The sequence below is a fragment of the Sorghum bicolor genome, chromosome 5 (genome assembly GCF_000003195.3).
Source record: "Sorghum bicolor cultivar BTx623 chromosome 5, Sorghum_bicolor_NCBIv3, whole genome shotgun sequence".
In the NCBI taxonomy this organism is placed as follows: Eukaryota; Viridiplantae; Streptophyta; class Magnoliopsida; order Poales; family Poaceae; genus Sorghum; species Sorghum bicolor.
Window position 1 is genome coordinate 55533 of NC_012874.2, and position 25954 is coordinate 81486.

At 43.3% G+C, this 25954-nt stretch overlaps 3 protein-coding genes and 1 long non-coding RNA gene across 6 annotated transcripts; 2 read left to right on the forward strand and 2 right to left on the reverse strand.

Annotated features, from left to right (window-relative positions):
• On the reverse strand, positions 1678-8135 carry LOC8059221 (kinesin-like protein KIN-5A). The gene is made up of 22 exons (XM_002450038.2): positions 7804-8135; positions 7396-7525; positions 7139-7297; positions 6569-7042; positions 6363-6460; positions 6131-6287; positions 5970-6039; positions 5374-5450; positions 5246-5299; positions 5085-5165; positions 4878-4989; positions 4494-4580; positions 4236-4411; positions 3998-4159; positions 3788-3895; positions 3535-3693; positions 3362-3445; positions 2947-3152; positions 2771-2872; positions 2556-2665; positions 2310-2461; positions 1678-2201 (listed from the first exon to the last, which is right to left on the reverse strand). Exons 1-22 carry the CDS (start codon positions 8118-8120, stop codon positions 1983-1985), a joined length of 3294 nt encoding a protein of 1097 aa, XP_002450083.2. The 5' UTR covers positions 8121-8135; the 3' UTR covers positions 1678-1982.
• LOC110435554 lies at positions 10839-11527 on the reverse strand. The gene is made up of 2 exons (XR_002453291.1): positions 11073-11527; positions 10839-10957 (listed from the first exon to the last, which is right to left on the reverse strand). It is a non-coding gene; the product is annotated as an uncharacterized LOC110435554 (long non-coding RNA).
• LOC110435616 lies at positions 13925-15366 on the forward strand. Its single transcript, XM_021461358.1, has 2 exons — positions 13925-14150; positions 14741-15366. The coding sequence occupies exons 1-2, from the start codon at positions 13925-13927 to the stop codon at positions 15238-15240; spliced, it is 726 nt and encodes a 241-aa protein (XP_021317033.1). The 3' UTR covers positions 15241-15366.
• LOC8079951 (protein TONNEAU 1a) lies at positions 16062-23585 on the forward strand. Of its 3 annotated transcripts, XM_021461786.1 has the most exons (9): positions 16062-16301; positions 17039-17171; positions 17729-17817; positions 17904-18026; positions 19535-19665; positions 19774-19799; positions 19895-20054; positions 20394-22235; positions 22775-23585. In XM_021461786.1, exons 8-9 carry the CDS (start codon positions 21514-21516, stop codon positions 23442-23444), a joined length of 1392 nt encoding a protein of 463 aa, XP_021317461.1. In that variant the 5' UTR covers positions 16062-16301; positions 17039-17171; positions 17729-17817; positions 17904-18026; positions 19535-19665; positions 19774-19799; positions 19895-20054; positions 20394-21513; the 3' UTR covers positions 23445-23585. The 3 variants fall into 3 exon arrangements, with proteins under 3 accessions (XP_021317461.1, XP_021317462.1, XP_002448847.1); XM_002448802.2 differs by lacking the exon at positions 22775-23585 and having other exon boundaries at positions 16082-16301; positions 20394-20621; XM_021461787.1 differs by lacking the exons at positions 20394-22235; positions 22775-23585 and having other exon boundaries at positions 16079-16301; positions 19895-20058.

Genomic DNA, 25954 nt, shown 5'->3' on the forward strand with positions numbered 1-25954 from the left:
ATTCCCTCCCCAGAACCTGGACCCATACATGGAGTGGTAGTGGTAGGTCCTGCCCCTTAGTTGCGGTGTGGTCAACTGCAAGTTGAGCATGTGTCTGTCCTGGTGGAACAGCAGCACAGGGCATACGGGATAGGAGTATCATTTTAAGGATATCAGTGGAACCGAAAAGGTATAAGCGTAATCTCCAAACTTACTCATGCCTCCTTGAATGGAAATATAGATAGAATCGTTACCACTATTGTCCTTAAATTATTTCCGATTTCCAGCTTTGGTGTTGCTCATGTGCTGTGCTCACAATCTATTGAGATTCTCATTGTCAGAATTTACACTACGCACGCATTGTGCTTTTTGGTGCCAGCTGCATTGATCCAATTCCTTGGTGCATATATAACATTGGAGAATTCCTGCCCTGCATTGTGGTTGTGCAGTGCACGCCCAAAATTCAGCAAAGCTGCTGCGCCTGCGCTTGTATGCGCACCAGCTTACTTGTTAGGTTGTGGCAGCTAGCCGTGGATGCAGTGCAGCACTAGCACCTGTGGCTCATTGCTTGTGTATGTAGTATGTTGGTCTCCTCTTCTCCTGCTGCATATGTGTTGGTTGAATGAGGTCTATAAAACCCAAGAGGGAAGCAATATGCACGCCTCACTTCCTACCTGTCAGCTGTCACCACATAATAATAGCACCCGCAGACCACAGGCATGTATCAGCAACACCATCACTGGGCAAATTCCACATGTTATTGCGTTGATGGTGAGCTCAAAGCTGGTGATCCCGTCCTTTCCTCACGGCCAGACGCCTTGCTGGCCAGTGGAGGAGCATTCTTGCCTTCTCCATCGCTGCCGCCGCCGCAGTCGAACTACATGTCTCACTATCCCCTACCTGGCATTATTGTTCCTCCACCCATGGCCAGCAGCCAGCTGCACGCCATCACCACCTCGTCGTCCGGCATGGCAGCAGCAACGTCGTTTCGCCGGGCGTTGAGCACGGGAGACCTCATCGTACGGGACCAGGAGGAGGAGCACAAGGCTGGGGCGGCAACAAGGTACACCGCGGAGGAGCGGCGGGAGCGCATCGACAAGTACCGGAGCAAGCGCAACCAACGCAACTTCCAAAAGAAGATCACGGTCTGCCTGCTGCAACATATCCTAGTCCTAGCTAATTATATCATACGCAAATGATCGAATGGCGGCGCAGTACGCGTGCAGGAAGACGCTCGCAGACAGTCGCCCCCGGGTGAAGGGCCGCTTCGCGCGCAATGGCGGCGACTACTCAGAGACGGAGGCGGCGGATGCAGTTGCAGACCATGTCCCAGCAGCAGCAGCAGCCGCGCCGGAGTGGTGGCCGGCAGTGCAGGAGGGCATCAACCTAGCAGAGCTCTGTGGCGACGACGACGAGATGCTGGCCGCCTACCTTGGAGTCTCCTCCATCAGTATAACTGATCATCACCACAGCTGCCACCCTTAGATGGATAGATATATATAGATGCATGCATGGGTAGGGTAGAGTAGAGATGCTGCTGGCTTTAATTTATTGTTAGTTTATACTCATATATGTATCATTTGCCTTTTCCTTTCTACTAGTTAACTTTATTACTCGAGAGGAAGGTACCTGCGCACTCTCTATTGAAAACAAGAGTACCAAAAAAATATGGAAACAAGCAGGCTAGCTACGTATCAGTGCTTGATTCACTCTGGATCTCATCAAACAACGACGACATTTTTTTTAGCATTATCATACATGTATGATTCCATTCACTAGTGTACAGCCTGCTAGTATCAATCATACATTGGATGATGAATCTGAAGACACATACATACACCTAACACCCTGAACAAAATATGCATATAAACAGATAGGCCTTTACCATTAACTTCTCTCAACCTTCTTGATCAATATTACTTGACCACACCAACTGCAGATTTTTAATGGTTCAATTCCAAGACACTGCCACCTGAAACTTTGTCTATACAGCAATGATGCACCTAGTTTATCGCGGCAAGAGGGGCTCTCTGTGTTTCGGGTGTCGTCGACCCTGCCAACTGCTGCTTCCCGTTTCCAGTTAAAGCAAGCTTCGTCGGTGTTCTGCTGTCCCAAAATGCCTTCACGAGATCATCAAGGGGGGTTACCAACCCCCTGATCGATTGGCTGTCCGGAATGTTGATCTCACGCCTTCTCGGTGTTGAACAAGTTGCTTCATCCACCTGGCCCATAAAACACAGATTTCGATATTAGAAAACTAAGGAACCATCATGCTTCAGCAGGTAAACAAACTACAATACATATGTTCCCAGCAGACAAATATTGCTAACCTTATAATCATCTCCCAGAGATCTATCGGCATTCCCTGTTACTACTTTTGTCTTCTCATAGTGACCATGTTCTAAGTCATGAAGTTCTGTTCTGGATGTCATCACGATGGATTTCACATTGTCGCAAATACCATGGTCCAATTTTAATGAATCTGGGAAAGAAATCAGCAATTTGCAGGAAATTTTAGACAACAGAAGATGCATGTACTGGAAAAAGAAAGATGTGGCACTGTGCGGAAATAGTACCGTCAAAAGAACTAAGAAGGGATTTGCTTGAAATGTCACTATCTTCAAACCCAGCAGTGACAGCAGATGAAAATCTTGCATCCAGTTGGTTGCTCACCTCATTCCCAGCACTTCATTCAAAGGATGCACATATGTTTAGCTTACAACAAGTTCAAGTTTCTTCTCTTCAAAGTATTTATCAAACAAAACAAACTTCAATTGTCAGTATCAATTACCTTATGACTGAACCAATGGCTTCTGCATTGTTTCTTCCAAGCGCCAACACCAAATTTTGTGCCGTAATCCATTGTTCTGAACATGATTCTACCCTTCCCTTGCTGTACAATAATAGTTTCCATGTTCTAAGATTCTCATGAAATCAACAATTGAACTGTTGAGATAGACTACTTACCACTGCTGCAAATTCCCTACCAAGAAGCATCGTTTCTGTTCAATAGATGATACATTTTGTTGGAATGCCTCTTCAGTTCTCTTCATGTAGGCTTCCCATTGCTCTTTCATAGAAGATGTAAAATCATGAAGCTTGGTAGTTTCAGTTTGTAAATTGTTTGAACGCTCAGAAGCAGTCCTATTGAGGCTGCATATATCATCTTGAACCTGGTAAAATGACACATATATGTCACTCAGTCAGCTCAGTAGTTGGTTTTCAGCTGTTGCACAAGTAGATGTTTCTCTGAAAAAAAATTGACTAGGATGACCAAATAACAGTATGCACATATGCATTGGTTTATGACAACAAAGGGCCACACAGTAGTGACCTATACATTATTAGGCATCCTCCAGCTATTGAAGTGAATGAAATATACCATATTTTTCTTTCTAGCATTCGATTCTGCAAATAACCCTGTGACCTTCTCCATCAAGTACTTTTCTTCATCAGCAACAAAGGCCTGAATCCATTTCATGTCATAAGATAACAAATCATACAAACAGATCCTTACAGACTAATGAGAAACTTACAGCTGTAACAGAATATTACCTCAAACTTCTTCTGAAGCTGGAAGAGTTGCTTTTGATGTTCCATCTGTGATTCTTCCAAAATCTTTATGAGCTCCAATGCATGGGAATCTATAGTTTTGAAGAAGTTTATTGTAGTCGTCGAAACAGACTTTGTTCTCTCCAAATTTCTAGAGAGCCCCTGTATGAGCACAAGTTTTTCTTATACTACTGTAATCAACAATACAAGCTTAATAAATAGGTAAAAAATTAGAATTTTGTAATAAATAATGAACCTCATGCTGCTGCTCAATAAATGTAGCAAAGTTCACTTCTTGCTGAGAAAGCCCATTTTGTAGTGCAATGAGTATTTGGTCAGCATCAACCAACAGGCCCTTCATGCACTGCACCCCAAAGAATTCTCAGTATGTGTTTACAAAAATAGGTAACAAAAATAAAGATGATGAGCATAATATGAGGATTTCAAGATAATTAAGTACACTTACATCCTCAAGGCCAGATGTGTGTGTGATAACTTGCGAATTAAGGTTTTCAAAGCTCAACACAGATTTATGCTTGAGTTCATTTGCAAAACCATGCAATTCTTCTATCCTAGAATTGAAGCTCTCTTTGAGCTTTCTTACATGCTCTTGAAGTTCTCCAGCAACCTAAGAAAATGCGGCATTGTTAGACTTATACAGACAAAGAATGAACTGATAACCAAATGTTTGCTTTTTGGTGCACCTTGCACTTTGAGGTGACAAAAGATTGCATCTCTTCTTCAAGTGATTTTAGTTGGCTCTCCTGTTGAGAGACCGAGGTTGAGACTGTTCTATGCAAGACACTAATGTCTTGAGTCAGCTGGGAATGGAAATGTTGAATTGTACTTCTATTTGTATCTTCGATCTTTTCCTTCCTTTCTGAAAATTGGTACCAAGAATGAATATAAATATTTAAATTGAGAAAGGAAAGAGGGAGGGAGAAAGAGAAATGGAGGCAGACCTAATTTTGAAAATAGCCCATATAGATCCCCTGCTGTATTCTCCAGCTCTGATCGGAGTCTTTGTGCTTCACCAACAAGAACTTTTTCTGAAGACATTTAAAAAAGAAGGACGTAAGAGAAATGGTAAGCATAATAACTCAGCCAAAAATCTGAACATTTTCTGCAAGTATGAAAATAACACAGTGCAGGTGTATCAAGGCAAAATGGAATGAAACAAACAGTATTTTAGTAATATTACTCACATGCATTCTGTACGCAGAAAGCTAGAGAACCTTATCAAATGCTTAATTAAGCCTATGCAACACATTTCATATGCAAACACATATAGAAATCAATGAAGTCTTCATTATGATAAGCTTTGCCTTGAAGGGGCAAATTCTAACCTGATTTAAGAAGATTTTCTATCAAATATTGCTTCTCCTTAATAGTATTATTTGCCTTCATGTATTTCGCTTCAAGATCCGCTAGGGTGCACTCTATTTCCTTCATTCTTTTCTGCAAAAAGATGAGAAGTTGTAAATACAAACATCATTACTCAATTATATGACAGAAATATGACAATACAAGTATATAGTATACAGCACACATACATGCAATGTCTGAAGTTGATCACTTAGATCTGCACTCAGAACTTTCTGAGAATCATAGAGTCCTTGAAGGTCTTCTAATTGCTGGTACAGTTACAGATTCCGAATTATAGCATTATTTTTTTCAGCAAGATACAGATCCTCTAACTGAATTAAAGGCATACCTTATCTTTCGATTCCAAAATAAGCTCCAAACGATCCAGTTTCTCTGACATAGCCTGAAGAATTCCTCTGTCATGCTATAGAAGAATATGCACACTAATATGTCATAAGTGATGAAGCGAATAAGTACCTTTTTTTCAGCTTCATCTGCTAAGTATTGTTCCCTTGGAATATAAACACCATTTTTCTCCCTTGCAGCATAAAGTTCTGTTCAAAAAGCGGAACCAAATTTACTAACTGTACTTATTTGAAGTATCTGGCTTTTCAGAAAATTAAAATTGATGAACAATAATATACAGATAGTGATCGCAGATTTTAGTGTATCTATAATACTACAGATGTGCATCTGTGGTCTCTGCATTTTTCAAAAAACTGGAAGAATGTGGTAAACAGTTTGATGACATAAATGTTCATCTATAGTTAAACTGAGCAATTGTCATACTTTTAACAGTGTTCAGGTACATGGTGTCAAACAATTCTGACAATTGAGGAGATGAATAAGATGCATGAAGCATTCAGCACATTTGGTGGATTCTATAGTAAGATTCATCCAGCACTCCAGCAGTAACCATGTTTCCAAGAATCAGTTAATATTCAACCCATCTTCATTTCAAGAGCACAAGATTAACTCACATGCTCGGAGGGGAAATGGTCCTCTTGTATTTTTCTGAAGTTCTCAACAATAAGTATAAGCAGTGTTGAATGTTTGTAAGAAGAAAAGGATACCTTGCTTGAGACGGTCCATTTCAAAATACAAATCTTTGATGAGCGCAGATTTCATCATCTTCTGATTGACCTGGAAACCATGGGCAAGTTATTAAAGTCAGTTATCCATGAGAAAGTTTACATTGCAATTAATGGTAATTTAACAATAAAAAAAGCAGAACCTCTGGCTTATTCTTGATGTGTTTTGCACGATACGCGTAATCCAGGGTGCTTAGCGTCTCCTCAAGGCAGTGTACTGAAGGTGAGATGGTCGCTATGATGCAAGTCTTTGTCTTCCCTCCCAAAGAATCTCTTAATAGTCTTGTTAACTTGCTATCCCTGCATGAATAGCAGGCAAATATCAGATGCCTGACAGCCTCAAGAAACAATCTGAATGACTAATGTTTGCTTGACCTGTATGGTATGTGTCCAGAGTGCTCAACAAGAGTATTAATAACACGCCCAAGTGTAAGCAGACTCTTGTTAATTTCTCCTGCCTCGCGAGCTCGCCCCTATAAAAACAGATGGAAACAATGTAAGTACTACTCACTTGTACAGCTTGATCATGGTATAGTGATGAAGTGGGAAAGGAAACAGAAGCTCCAAAAAAGAAAACTCACGTCTCTAGCTCCGGACCTAGATATGTTTTCAGAGCCAGCAAGGTCAACGAGATTAAGCTTTCCACACTTGATCATGTCCTCACCCTCAGGTGTGCATTCCTTAATATGGATGGTGATGGAGAAAATAGAGTGTGAGCGACTGCTTTGCTTGTTGAGAAGAGTCTCAGCAGTTTTTCTCTTTGCAGAGCCTCTCTCCAGTATCCTGTAGATCTCAGCAGCTGAAGAAACTAGTTCTTCCTCGAGCCCCCTAACAAAGACTCCTCCCTTGCCATCCTCCATGAGTGCCATAGGCTTCTTGGACTTGTCATCAGGGAACTTAGATTCCTCTGGGGCTAGAAGATCAGTGAGCTCCTCATTGTACAGCTCAAGAAAAGAAACCTTCATGCTGTACTCTGAACTCTGTGCCTCGAGGATGTCAAATATGCGCTTAACAGCCCTTGGAATGACACCAGCATCAGATGGGAGGTCACCGTTCTTCAGAAATGCAAGTGGAGGGTGGAGTTATGACCTCAGTTGAAGCAGCAAACAAACTGCATCAGAATTCAGAGCATATATATAATAAAAATTTACCAGTGCTTTGCCCCCTCCTCCTTCCATGGTGTATGTTTTGCCAGTTCCAGTCTGACCATATGCAAATATTGTGCAATTGTAACCGTCCAAAACCTCTCTGACAAGTGGCACAACAGCATGGTTGAAGACATCCTGCTGCTGGGACTTTGGTCCGAACACCTGCGTGTTTCAGTTGGTTATTGATTGATAAATCAGTCAAATGAATGCCTGGGCGTGGCAGTGATCAACAAGTGGAATAATACAGTTGGCATATTTACCTTGTCGAATGCAAAGGTGCGATCAATTTGCTTGTTAGCGATGTTCTGGGCAACAGAAACCTCCCGTCTCTGGTCATTGCAAGTGACCACCACAGGTGTGCCAATGCGGCGTTCCTCCTCGCTCAATGGCCTAGGAACATGATGCAGTGAGGCTGAATCGATGAGTAGTAAGTAAAATAAATGATATACAATGGATCAATTGACAGGCATTGCATTGGTGGATCGATCAGACAGTGGCATGTACTGGAAAAGGGGCATAGGTGTAGTGCATTACATACTGCTCCACTGGTGATCTATCGGTTGATCGTGGGGATGTCTATAGAAACGCTAGTAGATGCATGCATACTTGTATTGATTACTGTAATTAGGAAGCAGTGGATATTATTATGGTAAAAAAAATTAATGTACCTGCATCTAAGGAGGACCTGGACGTTGACGCCTCCGGATCCAGAACCCTTGGAGGAGGAGGTGGTGGTGGTGGAGGTGGAGGTTTGCTGCTGCTGCGAGGCCTGCTGGGCAGCGCTGATGCTGCTGCTGTTACTGTTGCCGTTGAAGACGAGGGGGCCGCGATCCCGGTGCCTGCTTGTGGGGGGCTTGTGGGCGGAGGAAGAGGCGCCGCTCCTGGGCGTGTGGGAAAAGGAGGGGGACATGGCGGCGTAGTCGGCGGGGGCTCCGCCACGGCGAGGGGTGGGGGTGGGGGTGGGGGTGGGGGTGGAAGGCTCCATGGATGATTGATGAAACGCACGCAGAGGAGGGGAGCGGAGCGGAGGAGGGGAAATGGGGCGGGGCGTCTGATTTGATTTTGAATCGGAGAAGAATGCCCTGCCCTGGCCGCCGGACTTGCTCCTTGGGCCCCGCACCACAGCCTCGGATTCCAATTCCAACGGAACTCACGGGGCCCACCCACTTTGGGTTGCATTTGAACTCTCCGACCGTTGCACGTAGAGTGAGGGATGACCAACCGAGAGAGCTTCCTTCCTTTCGCTTTTTAATAAATATAGCAGACTCCCTCCACCCCACTTCGTAAGCCGTTTGTGTAGGAAAGATTCTTTGAACATCAATCTCAATGCAGTTTTATGTCACAGAGATTCCCCGTCGCATCGAATCTTTGGTCGTATGCATGAAGCATTAAATATAGATAAAAATAAAAATTAATTACACAGTTTACCTGTAATTTGTGAGATAAATCTTTTGAGCCTAATTACTACGTCATTGGACAATGTTTGTCAAATAAAAACGAAAGTGCTACAGTAGTCAAAAACCAAATTTTTTGCCAACTAAACAAGGCCTAAATTAGACAACCGAGCCACATGAGTTTTAGGCTAGTCTCAATGGACATTTCATAGGCGTTTTATGCGCATTTAATATAGGGATACATCAGCATAGAAGGAATATTTGCATGAAATAGGGATGGGAGAGAATAGAATCGTTTCATCCCGGTGAAAAGTGGACGCTCTGTTTCCAAAGCATTGGGACCCGGGTGAAACGAAGTGAAATGAGCACTGTGACATTTCATTTCATCCCTGATCTGGTGCGGGCGGCAGCCGCGCCGTCCTCGTCATCTTCGCGCGCGCATCCTGAATCTCCCGCTCCCCATCCCTATCCTTGCCACCATATCCCGCCCTGTTGCCGCCCAGAGAGATCCCCATCATTGCGACCCGACGCTGGCCGAAGAATCGCCAGCGTCGGGCGAAGGGGACCCACCGCCGGCCGCTCTCTCCGTCGTTGCGACCCGCCGCCGGCCGAAGGGGACCCGCCGCCAGCCGGCTTCCCCATCCTTGCGGTCGTCCGCCATGGACCCGCCAGGGAACCTCAGCGGCCCAGGAACCTCACCGTCCTTTCAAGGTGGCCCGTTTGAAGCTAAAACTCTAAAAGTAAGGATCCACTATTAGTAAGCTTTATGCAAAAATTACTTTGTTTCTTGCTAATCCTGAGTTTCTCTTCTTTTCCGCCGGGTAAGTCTTGCGGAGTACTTTTGTACTCAGGGTTTGTTAACCCCTGTTGCAGGTGCTAACTTATGCTGCTAATGGAGGTCATATCAGTGAGCGCGACATGATTTGTCCATCTCTTCTACCTCAGATGTTTCACCTAATTTGCTTCCGCTACTCTACATACATTTTGGAACTTAGTTAAGCTTATACTCCATCTTATTTTGTAAACTCACATTGTAAATCTTCCACACTCCGATGTAAGTTATTTTTGTAATAAATGTTGTAATGTTGTGGTAACTCCATGTTGATCCTGTATGAGTTAAAAAATATAGATGATTCGGGGTCCTACGAGGGCACCCGACAGGCTATCTGAGTTATATGACTCTCATGTGCAGTAGTCAGAGGTCTTAAGGACAATGTCAGTACATGTGGGCCATATAATTTGGGTGGTTCTACCACACAACGGATGGGTACAGAGTTGCATTATCAGGCCCCAATTTCATTGTCCCCAAAGATGAGGCAGAACACCAAGATTGTGTCAAGATATGCTGGTATATTCAGGTCATAGATGGATACATGTTAAACAAAATCAACTGCATGCAATACATAAATGAGTGTAGCGGTTGCTAATATTTACAAACACAAAGAACTGTGGAACATCTTGACACTGAAAAATTTAAGAATAATGATAAGGACTTAAGAAGGCACTCGGAGACATAGAACAAGTATACAAAATTAAAGTAATTTTAGGTTTAGCCAAACTATCTGAATAACCATGGTGCAAATAGAACCATTCCTTTTATCCACTATGACATATCATATTATTAATTATGTTTAAACCAAATATATCACAAAGCATTTGTCATGAATCACGTATCATACCTATCATTATCTTATGAGGCAATCAAAACATGTGACTTCAATAGAAGAACATTCGAGTTTAGCTTAATGCAACAACGTATCATTTTATACCCTATGAGATGAACTGTTTCATTAGGAATAGAGGTTTTATTGAACAGTTGCCTTGGTTGATGATGTCAGTGTTTTGCTCGTTTCATATCAAAAATCATCAATGTCTGGAACAATACCGAATTGCATATGCATAGGGCATTTTTCTGTTCAGAGAACATGGAACCAAATAAGGCAAGGAGTAAGGCAATACATGAGTGAATAAATGTAGCTGTAAGGCAATACACGAGTGAATAAATGTAGCTAAAAATAAAAGGTATACTTGCTGCACCAAAGAGTAAGGGTTCAATAAATAAACAATTTAAATCAAGGGTGTTGCTTTTTTATAAAAAAAGATTCTATTTAATAAGCAGACACCTGCTCCTTATGGTGCTCTCCATTTACCTCGAGCTCTTGTTGCACCCTTTTCTACCAGAGGTAGTTCTGTCAGGATTTGAATTGGCAAAAGAAACACTGGATTAATGTTTGCCTTCTTGCCCAACTGCAAAGGCCTAAAAGATAAGGCTTGAAAGTCATACTTTGTTGATACAATAAAAACTCCGATGTATCGATTCAGAGATAGAATTTTCTTAATAGAGCAGGAAGATTAGATTAACAGTTGAAGTTGGAACAAAAGTATAAAAGCGAACCGAGGAGTGCTAATCATACTTGTCTAGTTCAATCTGCACAAACAAAGGAAATGGTAAGGAAAAATGTTGTCACGACAGCCCTATTTTCCTGGGCATTCTATCGAGCACGTGAAAGGCACATCACACGAAGGGCAAAGGAAATACAAACTGTGCCCCTGTCCTTGCAGAGTCTCACAACCATCACACTAGGGAAGGTCGCTGCCCTCGCAGAGCTCGTCATGGACAGCAGCGGCGCCCTCATTGGCCCCTCCAAGATCCAGCGGTGGCGCATCCATCGGCATCAAGGTGGTGGCGCATCCCGCAGTTCGGTGGCGCGCAACGAGGCAGGTCGTGGAGTTGGTGTCACATCTCACGGTTCGTTGGCATAGAGGCAGCGTCGCACGGCGGTGTGTGGTGTTTGTTGGAGGGCGTGGAGGCCTGGTGTTGTTCGGCCGGTGAGCAACGACGTGGGCGAGGTGGATGCAGCATGGGAGAGGGGTGTGCACGTGATGGAGCGGGATCGCAGGAGGAGAGGGTGATTGGATGGGATGATCGGGGAAGTAATATTGTTTCCTTTCTAAAAAAACCGACATACCGAGGGGGAGCGACGCATGAAGGGCAGAGCTGCACGGAGGAGACAGAGGTGACACTAAACAAATGTCGCGCAAACAAATATCTTCCTTTTGTTCTTTTTTGGCCTTGTTTAGTTCATTTTTTTTTTTTGCAAAATGAACACTATAGCATTTTCGTTTGTATTTCATAAATATTGTCCAATAATAAAATAATTAGGCTTAAAAAATTCGTCTCGCAAATTACATATAAATTGTGCAATTAGTTATTTTTTAATCTATATTTAATGCTCTATACATGTGCCGTAAGATTCGATGTGACAGGAAATCTAAAAAATTTTGTAAATTTTTTTAGTAAGTAAACACCAAAACCAAAAAAAAATTGTTGTTAGATTTTTGGTGGGCTACTCAAGGTTTTGGGTTTTTGGGTTTTTTGCAAAATACTTCAGCAACTAAATAAGGGCCTCTTGGGCCTTGTTTACTTTCACCCCAAAACCCAAATTTTTTCAAGATTCTCTGTCACATCCAATCTTTAAACGCATGCATGAAGTATTAAATATAGACGAAAATAAAAACTAATTGCACAGTTTGGTCGGAATTTACGAGACAAATCTTTTGAGCCTAGTTAGTCCATGGTTGGATAATAATTACCATAAACAAATGAAAGTGCTACAGTGTCACGAAATTTTTCCCTTCAGAAACTAAATACGGCCTTGTTTACTTCCAAAAAATTTTGCAAAACATGAACAATAGCACTTTCGTTTGTATTTAACAAATATTTTCCAATCATAGACTAACTAGGCTCAAAAGATTCATCTCACAAATTATAGATAAACTGTGTAATTAGTTATTTATTTTGTTTATATTTAATGCTCCATGTAATTAGTTATTTATTTTATTTCTATTTAGTGCTTTATGCATACGCCGCAAGGTTCGATCCGACGAAAAATATGAAAAATTTTATAAAATATTTAGCTCAGAGTTCGGATTTTTATGTTGGGACGCGCGCTAGGAGTTTGCAGAGGGGCGCGCACGAAATTTTGTTTGGCGAAAGCGCTCGTACTCGATTGGAGAATTTTTTTTTGTTTATGTAACTAATATAATATAAATATATAAATAAGTACTCCCTCCATTTTAGATTATAATCCTGTTTAGTTCTTTTTGCTAAATTTTAGCTAGCTAAAATTATTTTAGTTACCCTTGAGCGACTAGTGAGACTAAACTATTTTATCTCCTTTTAGTCGGTGTGTTTAGAAGTTTAGCTACTAAGAGCATCTCCAACACATGTGGTAAAATAAATAGCCAAATTGCATAGTTTAACTCTTTTGTAAAATATAGAAGTCTTCAAAAAAGAAGAGTTTTTCAATAGACTTGCTATTTCTCATCTTGTATACTAAAAAAATTGTCAAGTCAACAACTACCACGGACCTATTCCACCTGCCGCTTGAAACTTTCCGTGACCTATCCCTTTGGAGTCGTATCTCGTCATGTTCTAGGCTCCTGGCGGCCCACATCGTTGCAGTTGAGCTCACAGTTGAGCTCAGCTCAGCTCTGTTATGCTATGAGCTATGCTATGCTTTACACTTTATGTGTAGATAAACTGCGTCACTCTGTGTGTAGACAAACTATGGCCAATTTATTTGCAAGCAACCAGCAGGTCCCAACTATGAAAATTTAGTTTTTATGGCTTCACCCAACGACCAAGCTGTTGAGTGCCAATATGCTGCCAGAGTGTCAGTTGACATCCAAAGAGCAAGGTATGAAGTGTAGAAAAATAAGTGAATCTCATCTATGATACAGGCAACTAAAATGTTTGATCTTAGTTGGTTCCCTTGCTGTTTTCAACTAAACTAGCCCTTTTATACATCCATTTGTCAAGATCTATTACAATGAAGTGAAGAAAATCGAGTGCCCATGACTGAACATTGTGAAGTCAACTCACTGCAATTTTCAAAGGTAGGCCACAAAGAAATATTTAGGCTATAAAGCACTATTATGCAGTAGATCAGTAGTTGAGGATAACTGCATATCACCAATCATATGAAGCTGCTGATGACCTCCCTGCCAACTATTGGCCGGGAGTGTAAACATGAAACTATGAAGCATGCACCCCCTCACCTGAGCACACATCGACGTATGGATTCGATGTAGTAGCAGCAGCACTGTTGGGTGGAAAGACTCATCGTTGCTGGCCTCCTTGCGCTGCATTCTCCAACCATGACAGCGCCGGTGAGTCTTGCTCCCATCCGCCCGATGCCGAAATAATGGGGAGCGACAACGAGTTGAAATCTCCCCCACGCAGTTGGGATCTCCCATCCACCTGCTGCTCCCATCCCAACTGCTGTCGATCCACCTGATGTTGCTCCCATCCGCCTGCTGCTGACATCCGTCTAATGTCGGGATAATAGGGCGGCGCAATTGGGATCTCACCGGCACTCGGCAGAGGCTGTCCATGACGAGGATGATCCGGCCGTATGGCAGAGCAGTGATTCAGAGGAAGCCGCCTCTCCATGGGGAAGCGCCTCCGCTGGAGCAGCAGGGAGCGGCTCACAACGAAGACAAAAACGACGACTCAGATGGGGCTCCGGCGCTGAAGTGGTTCACGACGAAGAGGAAAAAGGCGACTCCAGAGCGGCTCATATGGATACAACGAGATGGGGAATTGTGGAATCGAGCGGGTCGTGCTAGATAGCCATGAGGGAAACTTCAGCGCACGCGGGAACGCCGTCTCTGCGCGCGGGCAAGTGACGTGGCGAGCGATTTTCAGGAGATGGCGAGCCGCGCAGGCTTGCTTTCTTTGCCTAGCGAAATCCATGGGATAGCCAACTTGGTATTTTACCAAACAAGATAGCATATCTCTTGGAGCTTAATTTTTGATTAAAAAAGCTAAATATAGCATACATAATAAAGATAGCACATCTGTTGGAGTTGCTCTAAAATGAATAAAAATTAGCTGGCTAAAATTTAGCAAGGCGAACCAAATGAGCCCTAAAAGGCATTCCAAGAATCTTAGAGAGACCTTGTTTAGTTACCAAAAAGGACCAAAAAAATTGCAAGATTCTTCGTCACATCAAATCTTATGGCACATGTATAGAGTATTAAATATAGATAAAAATAAAAACTAATTATACAATTTGTTTGTAATTTGAGAGACAAATATTTTAAGTCTAGTTAGTTTATGATTGAACAATATCTATACCTATCTATAAAGAGGGAAAATTTCAGTCTGCCCAAAAATTTTCTGCCCGTCATATCCGATTTCGTGTAGAATCAGCGCCTGGTACGTTGTGGAGGAGGAAAAAAAGGTCAGCGGGAAGACTGCGCTGGCTGCCGCACATCTTCGCCAAGGTGCTGGAGCTCCCGTTCGCGGCCGACGCGGACGTGTCCATCGAGGAGGACGCGGCAGCGTTGCAGTTCGTCGCCGCCGCCGTCGTCGACGTCGACGGGTTCTCCTTCTCCCCCGCAGGTGGCTCCCGCGCGCACGCCGTCAAGATCCACCCGGGGGTCACCAAGGTCGTCGTCCGGGGCCTGTCCTTTGGCGCCAACGACGACGACGATGGGGCAGGCGCCGCCTTCGAGCTCGACCGCTGGCGGTTCCGCCTCCCTCCCTGCACGCGCCCCGCCATGGCCACCGCCACCTACGCCCAGGGCGAGCTCGTCGTCACCGTCCCCAAGGGCGCCGGCCCCGACGACGGCGACGGCGACGGCGACGGCGATGCGGCCACTGCTGCCCTCGGTGGCACGGACCGCGTCCTCGTGCTTGTATAGTCCTATAATCCCATTCCCATCCATGACTCGTCTCGACTTCGCCTGTTTTGCTGATTCGCCTCCTGTTTCTGTTTTTGTTTCTACTACTGCTAATATCAATATTGATATCACGCGCGAGATGATGATGATGATGATGATGATGATAAACAGAGCAGTTAGAGTAATAATAATAATGCCTGTGGATCCGCCTTTGCTGCTAATTCTCTGTCCAAACTTTGTCATTTCATTGTGCACTTTGTGAGCAATTTCTCCAGCTTTAATAAAAACACTTGTAGCATGCAGTTCAGCTCATGCTGATGAGCCATTGCAGTTGCAGCGCTTGGTAACCTTTTCAGCATGAAATTCCATTGCAGCATAGCATACTTTGCTTCAAACAGCCCGTTGATCATGTTTTTAAAGTACAAACTGTAGATCTGTTTAGTGAGGTGGTTTCATGTGAGATCGAGAACAACTAACTTGAGATTTTTGGTAGCAAGTTTATGGTTCTAATGCTGAGTTTGACTCTGAATTATTCAATGCTGGAGCCCGGAGTCCCTCACCAAATTTTGCATCTCATGGCATCATCTAAGAGACAGGCTTGTTCGTTTATGAACAGACTGCTTCAAAGTCAGTTTTAAAAGCTTAAAAATTGTCAAATTCAATATAGAGGATAAAACACAAAAAAAATATAACAAAGTGCTCATTTTCTATAAACGTCTATTTGCTCCTGTAGCAACGCACGGGCATATTTTGCTAGTACAAACAAAAGTGCTACCAAACCAAAAAATTTTGCCAACCGAGAACAAGGCTACAGCATCTTAAAAATGTTGGGCCCACCTGTCAGTCAACCTTTAGCCTACCCCGTTCCCCAACCTCTGGCGTTGTCGTGTTCATCTTCGATCTCCATCTCCTCCCTTCTCCCGAACTACCTGCTCCTGCTCCCTCCGCTCCTCCGTGCTCCCAGTCGCCATCCCCAGACTTCATTTCAGGCGGGGATGGACGATTACGCCCGGGAGATGATGGAGCTCAAGACGCTCGTCACCCGCACCCTCGAGAAGAAGGGTGTCCTCGCCAAGATTAGGGTTCGTACTTCCCACTTCTTCATTTCCCCAATCCCTCCATTGATCCGGTGCCTTCACCACGCCCCACGGATCTAGGTTTTCCTCCCCCTCGGGTTTGGGGATCTACACCTCCGCTTCTGCAATTTCCTTCCCAAATCAGCGCATTTTTTTTTTTCAATTTTTAATGTGCACATTCTGAGCGCCTTGGCGCTGTTGGGTAAGTTCTTGCTTAGGAATATGAAAGAATGCTCATGCATTGCTCAAGAAAAGTTTTTTCCCCACCACGTCCAGTTTGTTGTTCTAGTTGCCATTACCAATTCGTGTGCTCATTTTGGTGAAACTCGTTTGGAGCATATGAGGTTGCTCGCACATTGCTGAAGAAAAGACTAACCTTGTATTATTTTGTTGGTCTGGCTGTCATTACCAATTGGTGTGCTTATTCTTGGCGCAGTCATTAGTTGGAAACGCGTCTGTGTTACTGGAAATCTTCTTTTTTGTGCTGTGTTGTGACTATTGGACCTACACGTCTTGCTACTTTTGAGTTTCGACTCTAATGGTATGATGTCAGGGAATCTTACTGTAAGCAACAACAGTTTCTCTAGAGTTTTTTGGGGAACAAAAGAATCTGTTCTGTGTAACATAGATAAATACAGTTATCATGGGTTTCTATCTTTTTTATTTGTTGAACCATGCTATGCTCCATTGAATGCACATACTTCCACCACGTTTTCTGATAATGTTTCTGGCTTCATGACTAGGCTGAGCTAAGAGCAAGCGTGTTTGAAGCCATTGAAGAGGAGGATCGGGTGGTGGAGAATGATGATGGCGGGAATCCTGCTTTGCTTGGTAGCTGTAATGACCGAGCTAAGCAACTGCACGCTTCACCTTCAGGTTTTCCCTTTGAATGTGCTGGCTAACTAGTTGTTTCAAATATGTCTGCGCAAGCCAAAGCTTGTCTCTGATGCACTGTCAAAACACAAGAAAGAAAAGAGAGCGAGAAAAGCTTGTCTCTTATCCTGTTACGCATATACACCTTCTTTTCTCTCATATGCTGACCTGTAGAAATTTATACTACTGTTCTGAAATATTCCAGAAGGACAAAGGTTGCTGCACGATAATCTTCTCCCTGCTGGAAATTGTGACATTTTTTTAGCAAACAATTTAGGACTAAACCTGAAAGATACACATCTTTTTTTCCTCCTGATTGATGACTAGCATGAGTCTTTGGATTTGAATGCTTCTGCACTGGTGATAATTCAAAGAAGCATTTCCCTAATTTATTTTGTTGTCAATGTTTATGTTGTTTTAAGTCCCATCAAGGATATCTCAAATGTTTAAGGTTGTTATGCTGGCCTTAAATGATTTCCATTACTAAGTTTAGCCATGTGTTTTGCAAGCTGCACATAACATGGAATGGTTTTACATTCTAGGATTTCTGTTGCTTGCAGGTAGGTTACTAACTGCACTTGTATGCGAATACTTGGAGTGGGCGCAACTAAGTCACACAATGAAAGTTTATTTGCCAGAGTGTAACCTGGTAAGTGGTGACTGTTCCTGATATTTTGTTTTTGCATTTCGGGAATCAACATCCATTAATGTTTCTCCGTTTTGTTTGTAAATCAGCCCAAGGACTTCTGGAAGAATGAACTGAAAGATTTTTCTAACAAAAGTGGAGCTGAAGGGAGCAGGAGTGCTGAAAGTGGTCCAATGCTTTTAGATGTTCTCGAAGGTTATCTGAAATATGAGGTTTATCTCTCGCGTGATCATTAGCAGAAGCAAAAAACATCCTTTTGTTTCTTTATGTTTCCCAGTAAAGAAAAGGGGAGGGGGGGGGGGGGGAAGCTTTTGGGTAATGTACGGAGGAATCGAAAACACAACACAGGAATAGGATGAAGATGAGATGATAAAACAGAGGATAGGAAAAACACAGGAAACTTATATAAGGTAGCGTTTGGAACATAGGAATTAGAATCATAGGAATCTTTGGTAGGCACCAACGAAAAAAAACAATAGCAGCATGTGATTTCACTTGCTGTAGTTGGAACGTGGGTCACTGACACCCTGACAACCTGCGGTACCCTCCTTTTTTCCTGTCTTATTCACGAGCGCTGCATTGGGCATATGCAAAGGAAACGAAACCAAGAGATCCGAGTAGATGTTTTATTTCCTGTGAAATGTGCATCCCGCTACAGTAAAACAGAGGAAAGGAATTGATACTTTCCTGTGTTCCAAAGGTCCAGTTTACTTCCTTTCCTTTGTTTTTAGATTCCTTCAATTTTCCTTCAAAAATCCTTTGTTCCAAACTTATTTTTTTCCCAGAAAACTGTGCAGTCATGTATGGATCAAGGTAACAAATCTCTGGCTATAGTTGCTGTTATAGTCAGCTATGGCTGTTTTAGGCAATGCACCATTTGTACCCACATTCATTTTAGCTTGTTTTTCCCTGCTATAGTCAGGTATTAGCCTTATGAGAGCTCTGCAACTAAATATCCATAGCCGCCTATTTGTTACACTAGTATGTATCCTCTTATGCATTAGGTTCAGTATGTAGAAAAGGTAGTATATTGAGTTGTGAGCAATAATCCTTCATATTATTGGTGTCTTGCTTAATCAAACTGACCAAAAAAATTGATTGTTTGCCACAACTACAATACTCACCAAAGGTGTTTGCCTTAGAACAAAAAGTAGGTGTTGTTATTCTGGAAGCTTAAGGAGGTAGGTTTATCAAGATCAAGCACATCTTCACCATTTGTAAATTTTCTAGAAAGCTGAAACATTTGGAGAATGTAGACAATGGTTCGTATAATAACCAGAATGGATAAAAATTGATATACTCTTTTCTGAGTTTGGTCAGTTGTCTAACACTGCATGCATGGGATTTATATTTATAATGCATTTATCATTATCATTGTACTGAGATCTGCCTACATGTGATTTTTCAATCTCAACTTGTTGATGCAAGGCCTGTACTCAAGGTCTCCTTTTGTTGGTCTGTGGTGCTTGGGGTATGAGCTGCATTTATGCTGCTTTCTGCCTATGACCTTTAGTTTACTTGGCACACAAAATTTGGTTTTGATTTTTTTCCCAGCTTGGCTTTCACTGTCCTTGAGCAAGTAAAGTTGATTTGCATATTATACTTTATTAATAACAAGTTTTTGATTTTTAACCTCCAAATATAGTCAGTATGCTCTAGCTTAAAAGTTTCGGGTTTCTACATCAATCCTTCGGTCATCTAAATATGTTATTTTGGACAGAATTTGTCTCAAACAAGGATGGGTGGGAGGAGGATGATGAGTTCAGAGTCTGATCCATCACTAACTGCTGAACATCGGAGCATGAGGAGGCCACCATCAGCATCAGTTGGGAGCCTGCCTCCTATGGGGAGGTAAGCATGATGCCGTACTGCTGTGCCTTTGTAATTATGCACACCTATTTGTTTTTGGCATTAGATATTTAGATGTGAGTGTGACATATATTACTTTGAAATTGCCAGGCCAATCTCTTCATTGCAGGCATCAGGTTTGTGCATTGCTATGCAATCGTTTCAGTTTATGATATGTAGCTGTGTTCCAAATTCTGAAACAAGTGCCCTTGGTATGTACATGTACTTTCAGACCGCAGAGGGGGATCTTCAGCTTCAAATAACACAAGGAAAGATGAGTACAACTGGAGATACGATGCTGATGATATATCTGAAGAGGTGCTACGGGCATCGGCTGCTCTAGAAAGTGTCCAGTTAGACCGAAAATCTCGGAATCTGCCGACATCTTGGAGGTAGGTGGGAACGACTGATTAATCGCCCCTCCATAATATGCTATTGCTTTTTGGCCGAGAAGAACATGTGATGAGGCCTTTTTTACTTTCCAAAAAGTACCAAATTTTTTTTCAAGATTTCCATCACATCGAATTTTATGGCACATGCATGGAATATTAAATATAAATGAAAACAAAAACTAATTACACAGTTTGCTTGTAATTTGCGAGACGAATCTCTTAAGTCTAGTTAGTTTATGATTGGACAATATTTATCAAATACTAACGAAAGTGCTACAGTACCTGAAACCAAAAAATTTTGCCAACTGAACAAGGCCTGAATGTATGGTGTCTTTGCAGGCATTCAGGGGATGGCTCCGAGTAACAAGCAACAAGGATTTGGAGCTGGATGCTTGACTGACCCTGTATCGTGTAATTTGTATACCACTCATTTGCGGTGGTACAATGCTTGGATTGCTGTTATATTATTAGGGAGATGCTACACTGGTTATGTATGGTTGTCCTGTAACGAACAAAACAAATCAAGTATTACAGTTTGTTGAACTATGGGTGGACTTGATCCGATAAGATTGAATTGGCACCTCAGATTATTAGGGTATATATTATTTATTTCATACTTATTTGTTGGGTTCCGAGAGAGTTAGATTGTCATACATCGCGATGGACAAATTCGCTATTGACATAGCAATTACAGTAGCAGGTAGACAATTACCACTCCTATGTTTTTCGAATCAATTGAAACAATGTGCACTCAAAACTACCTTTGAGGTATTCAAATTATAAGATATTGTTCTTGATGATAAAGAAAAGAAGACAATCTCTTTGTAAGGATCAAATCCGAGAAAATCAACAGGGTAGATGTCTACTTCGGCCTTATTATCTTTGTTGGCTTTATCAAGGATAATCACATCAGCATTGTCAAAGTCCCATCCATCATCGAGAACAAACTCATTGTCGTCGTCATGTGCAGCAACAACAACAGGTGTTGCTTCTAATTCCTCCTTGTTATAATAAGGGATGACCCTCCATTCATCATTAGCAAAGATGTGACTGTGAAGAGGAGGAGGTTTTGCCGGCAGCGGTTCGAGGCTGATGTTCTGATCGACACATATGCATGATCGAGCATGAATGCATGATTCATATATGCCGGCCGGCGGCCCAGCCACATGCATGCGTGTATATGGGATGAAATTAATGAGGGCCGGATGGATCGTAGGAGGAAACGCATGCGCAGCGCGCAGATCGTATCGATCATCTCATCTCAACGGCGGGGATGGATGCATACAAATCGGACGACTCTGTCTCTAGCTAGCTGACTGCGCATCGACCGGTATGCTGCGCCGCCCTCCATTATCTCCCTCGTATGCTATAGCTATACGCATGCATGCATCTCCCTTCTCCGTAGCCCCTCACCTCTCCAATCCAATCCATTATTGGCGGACTTGGTGGAGATCGATCGATGCCGATGGAGCAGTTACCTGACGACATGCTCGCCAATGTCCTGGGCCGCCTCCCTCCCAGCAGCCTCCTCCTGCGCGCCCATCTCCTCCTTCTCCGCCTCGACGCCTTCTACTGCATCAACCTCGACCTCATCGAGCGGCTGACATATTTCTTCGCACGCCCTTCGGCAGCGCGTCGAATCCCCGGTGGCCCCCTCGACTTCTTGGAAGAACCTCACTCTTCCGTTCTGGAAGTCGAGGATCACTGCAATGGTCTGCTCTTGGTGTGCGACATGGTGGTCAACCCTGCCACACGGCAATGGGCCGACTTGCCTACCTCCCCGGAACCATCCATTGTCCACATGCTTGGGGTCACCGGCGTCACCATGGATCAGGAGAACGACGGCACCGGCCATTTGTTGTTTCCACGCTTTTACCTTGTGTATGATCCCATGGCGGAGTCGTCGCAGCACTTCGAGGTATTTCTTATCCCCTTACTTGGACGCGATCTTCTGGGCAACATCACCATCGACCTTGAGGCGCAAGAATGGCCACCCACGACATTCAAAACCCACGTCTTCTCGTCGAGGAGATGGAGGTGGGAGGAGAGGTCCTTGCTCCGCCAAGGGGAGCCTGCGGGGACCATAGCCGATATGCTGCTGCAATCTGATTGTTGGGACCACAAGGCCGCCTATTTCCGGGGAGCACTCTATGTGCATTGTCAAAACGATTCTGTCATGAGGTAATATATAGATATAGCCGCTAGCTAGCTAGCTAGCTCATACGCATCATATTGTTTCATCTATTATTCATTCTTAATTGTCCAACTACAACTGCATGCATGCTATACACACACACACACACAACACATTCATGCTTCTTGCAATTAACTAGTGGACAGGTAAAAAGTTCATTCATAAAAGTGAAAAAAAACATTGAAAACTTCGAGAAACAATAGTGTACATTTGAGAGAATTCGTGTGACAGGTGACAAGGATTCAGATATAGGAATAAAATGTGTTTTTGCAACAAGATCAGTTGGCTGCTTGATATTGCCTTCAACTCCATGTTTCCACTAGTATGATCATAGTGGTGATGGGTGTTCAGTATATAAGCCAAGTTTAGGTTTCTCTTTTTTCCAATGCATTTATTATAGGCATAGCTTCAGAAGGATCCATGAGTCCAACGGTTCCACTATCAAAATCATGCATAGTTATCTCAAATGCAAGAGTTACCTACATATAAACCAGGACAGTTGCTGATGAATATTTATTAATTGTAGGATAGCCTTATCCAATGACAAGTATCAAATGATGAGATCTCCAGTGACACGGAGCAAACTTGGTGCTGAGCATGCTACCTTTTACTTGGGGAAATCAGAGAGAGGGGTGTACTCTGCGTTACTTTATTGGGACGACTTTGGTAGCTATCCCCACTTTCGAGTCTGGTCACTTAAGGAGGAGGAAGAGATCAATGATGGAAATCACATTATTCACATGGAGTGGGTGTTGAAGACTAACATCAGCCTTGAACCGCTGCTGGCAAACCCTCCTCCTCTTCACAGTTGTCACAGCTTTGTTGGTGATGAATGGAGGGTCATCCGTAACTATAACGACGAGGAATTAGACGCACCACCTGCTGCTACTGCACATGATCATGACAATGAGTTTGCTGCTGCTGAATGGGACTTTGACAAGGCTGATAAGATTGTCCTTGAAGCCAACAAAGATAAGGCCACTAAAGCAGACACCTACCCTGTTGATTTTATCGGATTTCATCCTTATAAAAACATTGTCTTCTTTTCCTTGTCATCAAGGACAACATCTTATAATTTGACTACCTCAAAGGTTCAACAATTGGGCGGCGACGTATGCCTACCAGTGGGCATAAGAACATGTTTCCCATACACACCATGCTGGCTGACCATGGGGGGACTATTTGAAAACAGTTAATATAAGTGGCTGGCTTAATTGTATCAAATATATTTACACTCTATTTGTTTGTTTATTTGGAGCTACATGTTGATCCCCAGCCACTTGCTATAAGTATATGTAATAATCAGAGTATTGCTTTCAAATATTTGTGCCTAAGTATCCACTTGCTATAACATAAATATTTGTGCCTAAGTATCGTTGATAGTACATAAGCCTTTAGTCTTCATGGCTTTCATCGCATAACAAAGGTAGTCGTGACTCATCAAGAGTCCATATGGCAATGGAGACCCGAAACCCGATTCCCCGCGGGGAATTCCTCTGCTGGGGATCGGGGATGGTAAAGATTTGCTCCCCACGGGGAGACCAACGAGGAAAATTCCCTCCCCATCAGGTCTAGTGGGTTCAGGGACGTTCCTCTTGTCCCCGTGCCCGAAACCCGCAAACCCGCCCCGCTATATATATATATATATATATATATATATACGGATCCCACTCAGGGGCTCAGCCCAAGACGCTAGGTCCAAGTCCAATATCCAGCCCAACTAGCAGGGAGTATATATTGCAAACTAACCCTAACTCGGTAACTCCACATGCATCAACTCCAGCTCCCAATCCCAGGCTCCTAGTCCCGAGCCGCCACCCCCACCTGCTAGGCCGCCAGCCGGCCAGCGCTCTGGAACCAACGCCCAACAGCTCCCACTCCCAAAGTCCTAGTCCGGCCTCTGGCGGCGGCCGATCGGCCAGGCACTGAGGTGCAGGCAGGAGCGGGAGGTGGCCACCACCACCGAGCCGTGCGACATGCGAGTCCATGCATCCACCGCGCTGGCAGCAGGCGTAGGTCCAGGTGCGGTCGTGCGGGTTGCCAGGTCCACGGCAAGCGTAGGTCCAGGTGTGGCTCCAGGTGCGGGTGCGGCCGCGCGGGTCCGTCGTCCGCTGGATGTTGTTCTATGATAACATGTGCTTGCTTGTAGCCTTGCGGCCTTGCTGGATGTTGTTCTATGCTAGACTGCTAGTAGCTTGGACTTGGAATGGATGGCTAGAAGCCATGATCTGTCATCTGTGAGACTATGAGAAACTAAGAATGTGATTGGTTGTATGCTATGATTATAATGTGTGTATGAACTTTAGATGATAATTGATAATCGTGTGTTAGTCACATGTGTTGTTCTATTGCTTTTATCTTGTTTACTGTCGGGTATGGGGATCCCTGTCGGGGACCAATTCCCCGCGGGGAACGGAGATGGGAGAAAAAATTCACCCGACATTCTTCGCGGGGACGGGGTCGGGGATGGTGGGTCAATCCCCAACGGGGAATTCACCATTGCCATCTTGAATCAAGAGCCATGCTCACCAATATCAAAACCTCACAAAAGTATCGGCTTGATATACATGTGCTACTGCTCAAGATATAATAAGTTAATTTCATAAAACTACAACTAATTGTGCCCAACAGCCTGAGTATCAAGGAACTACTCCCTCCATCCCAAATTGTAAGTCGTTTGACTTTTTTTATCCCAAGTTTGACCAACTCGTCTTATTCAAAAAATTTGTGCAAATATAGTCAAATTTAAGTCATTCTTGAAGAACTTTTATTAATAAACCAATACACAACAAAAAAAAGTAATATTTTGTATAAAACTTTGAATAAGACGGGTGGTCAAACTTGATATTAAAAAAGTCAAACGACTTACAATTTGGGATGATGGATTGAGTACCTGATAGCCGTAAGGTGTGGTGTGGCACAACTGGCTTGCTAAGCTCCAACTGCTCAGTGCTGCTCCGTTTGATGATGGCCATGCCATTGCTTGGTGGTTGCGGGTTAGGAAGATGATACAGAAGGCGCTCAGAAGAGGTTTCGATTCGTTCTTCTTCCTAATGGGCTAGACTTTATGGAAGAAGCGCAATGCTCGGACTTTCAGTGGCGTCACGACGCCGGCCTCTCAACTGGTGCTGCTGATCTAGGAGGTGGCGGATGCTTGGTGCAAGGCGGGGTTCAGACACCTTGCAGGCCCGTTGGCGGGTTTCTCAACTGCTCGCTGCCCGAGACTCCAGTTTGGGTGCAAATTTGTTTTCAGATATAATCGCAAGCACCTCTTGTTGCTGTTTTTATGCTTTTCTTTGCTCGGCTTCGGTATCCACCGTTACTGTTTCCTAGCTTGTTGTTGTTTTAAACAAACTGTATCCTACTTAATAAAAAACACGCCTACGGCGTGATCACAAAAAAAATTACTAGACCCACATGTCAGCCAGACAACCACACAAGTTATGTGTGTGGACCCACACGTGGATTTGTGTACCTAACATGTGGGTCAATGGAGAATGTTTTAGGTTTGTGAAACTAATCTCATGTGTTATGGCTCCTTAATAGTTTGTCATTAATATCTATAGTTTTGTAAAATAAATTCTTAGTAAAAGCCTCTAGTTTTTTTGCCAATATTTTAAGGAAGTGTTTTCTCCAAAACTCAACAGAGAAATATTGCCTCGAACGTTTGCAAAGAGAACACCATAAGCATTCGAATTTGGGGGTA

Excerpts from the sequence above, each read along its gene's own strand:
- LOC8079951 (XM_021461786.1), top strand. The coding sequence starts at position 21,514 with ATGCCGATGGAGCAGTTACCTGACGACATGCTCGCCAATGTCCTGGGC. Across the intron at positions 22,236-22,774 it reads CAAAACGATTCTGTCATGAG|GATAGCCTTATCCAATGACA; the intron begins GTAATATATAGA and ends TATTAATTGTAG.
- LOC8059221 (XM_002450038.2), bottom strand. The coding sequence starts at position 8,120 with ATGGAGCCTTCCACCCCCACCCCCACCCCCACCCCCACCCCTCGCCGT. Across the intron at positions 6,040-6,130 it reads ACATCAAGAATAAGCCAGAG|GTCAATCAGAAGATGATGAA; the intron begins GTTCTGCTTTTT and ends CATGGTTTCCAG. Across the intron at positions 5,451-5,969 it reads AATGGACCGTCTCAAGCAAG|AACTTTATGCTGCAAGGGAG; the intron begins GTATCCTTTTCT and ends CTTTTTGAACAG.
- LOC110435616 (XM_021461358.1), top strand. The coding sequence starts at position 13,925 with ATGACGAGGATGATCCGGCCGTATGGCAGAGCAGTGATTCAGAGGAAG. Across the intron at positions 14,151-14,740 it reads GGAATTGTGGAATCGAGCGG|AATCAGCGCCTGGTACGTTG; the intron begins GTCGTGCTAGAT and ends GATTTCGTGTAG.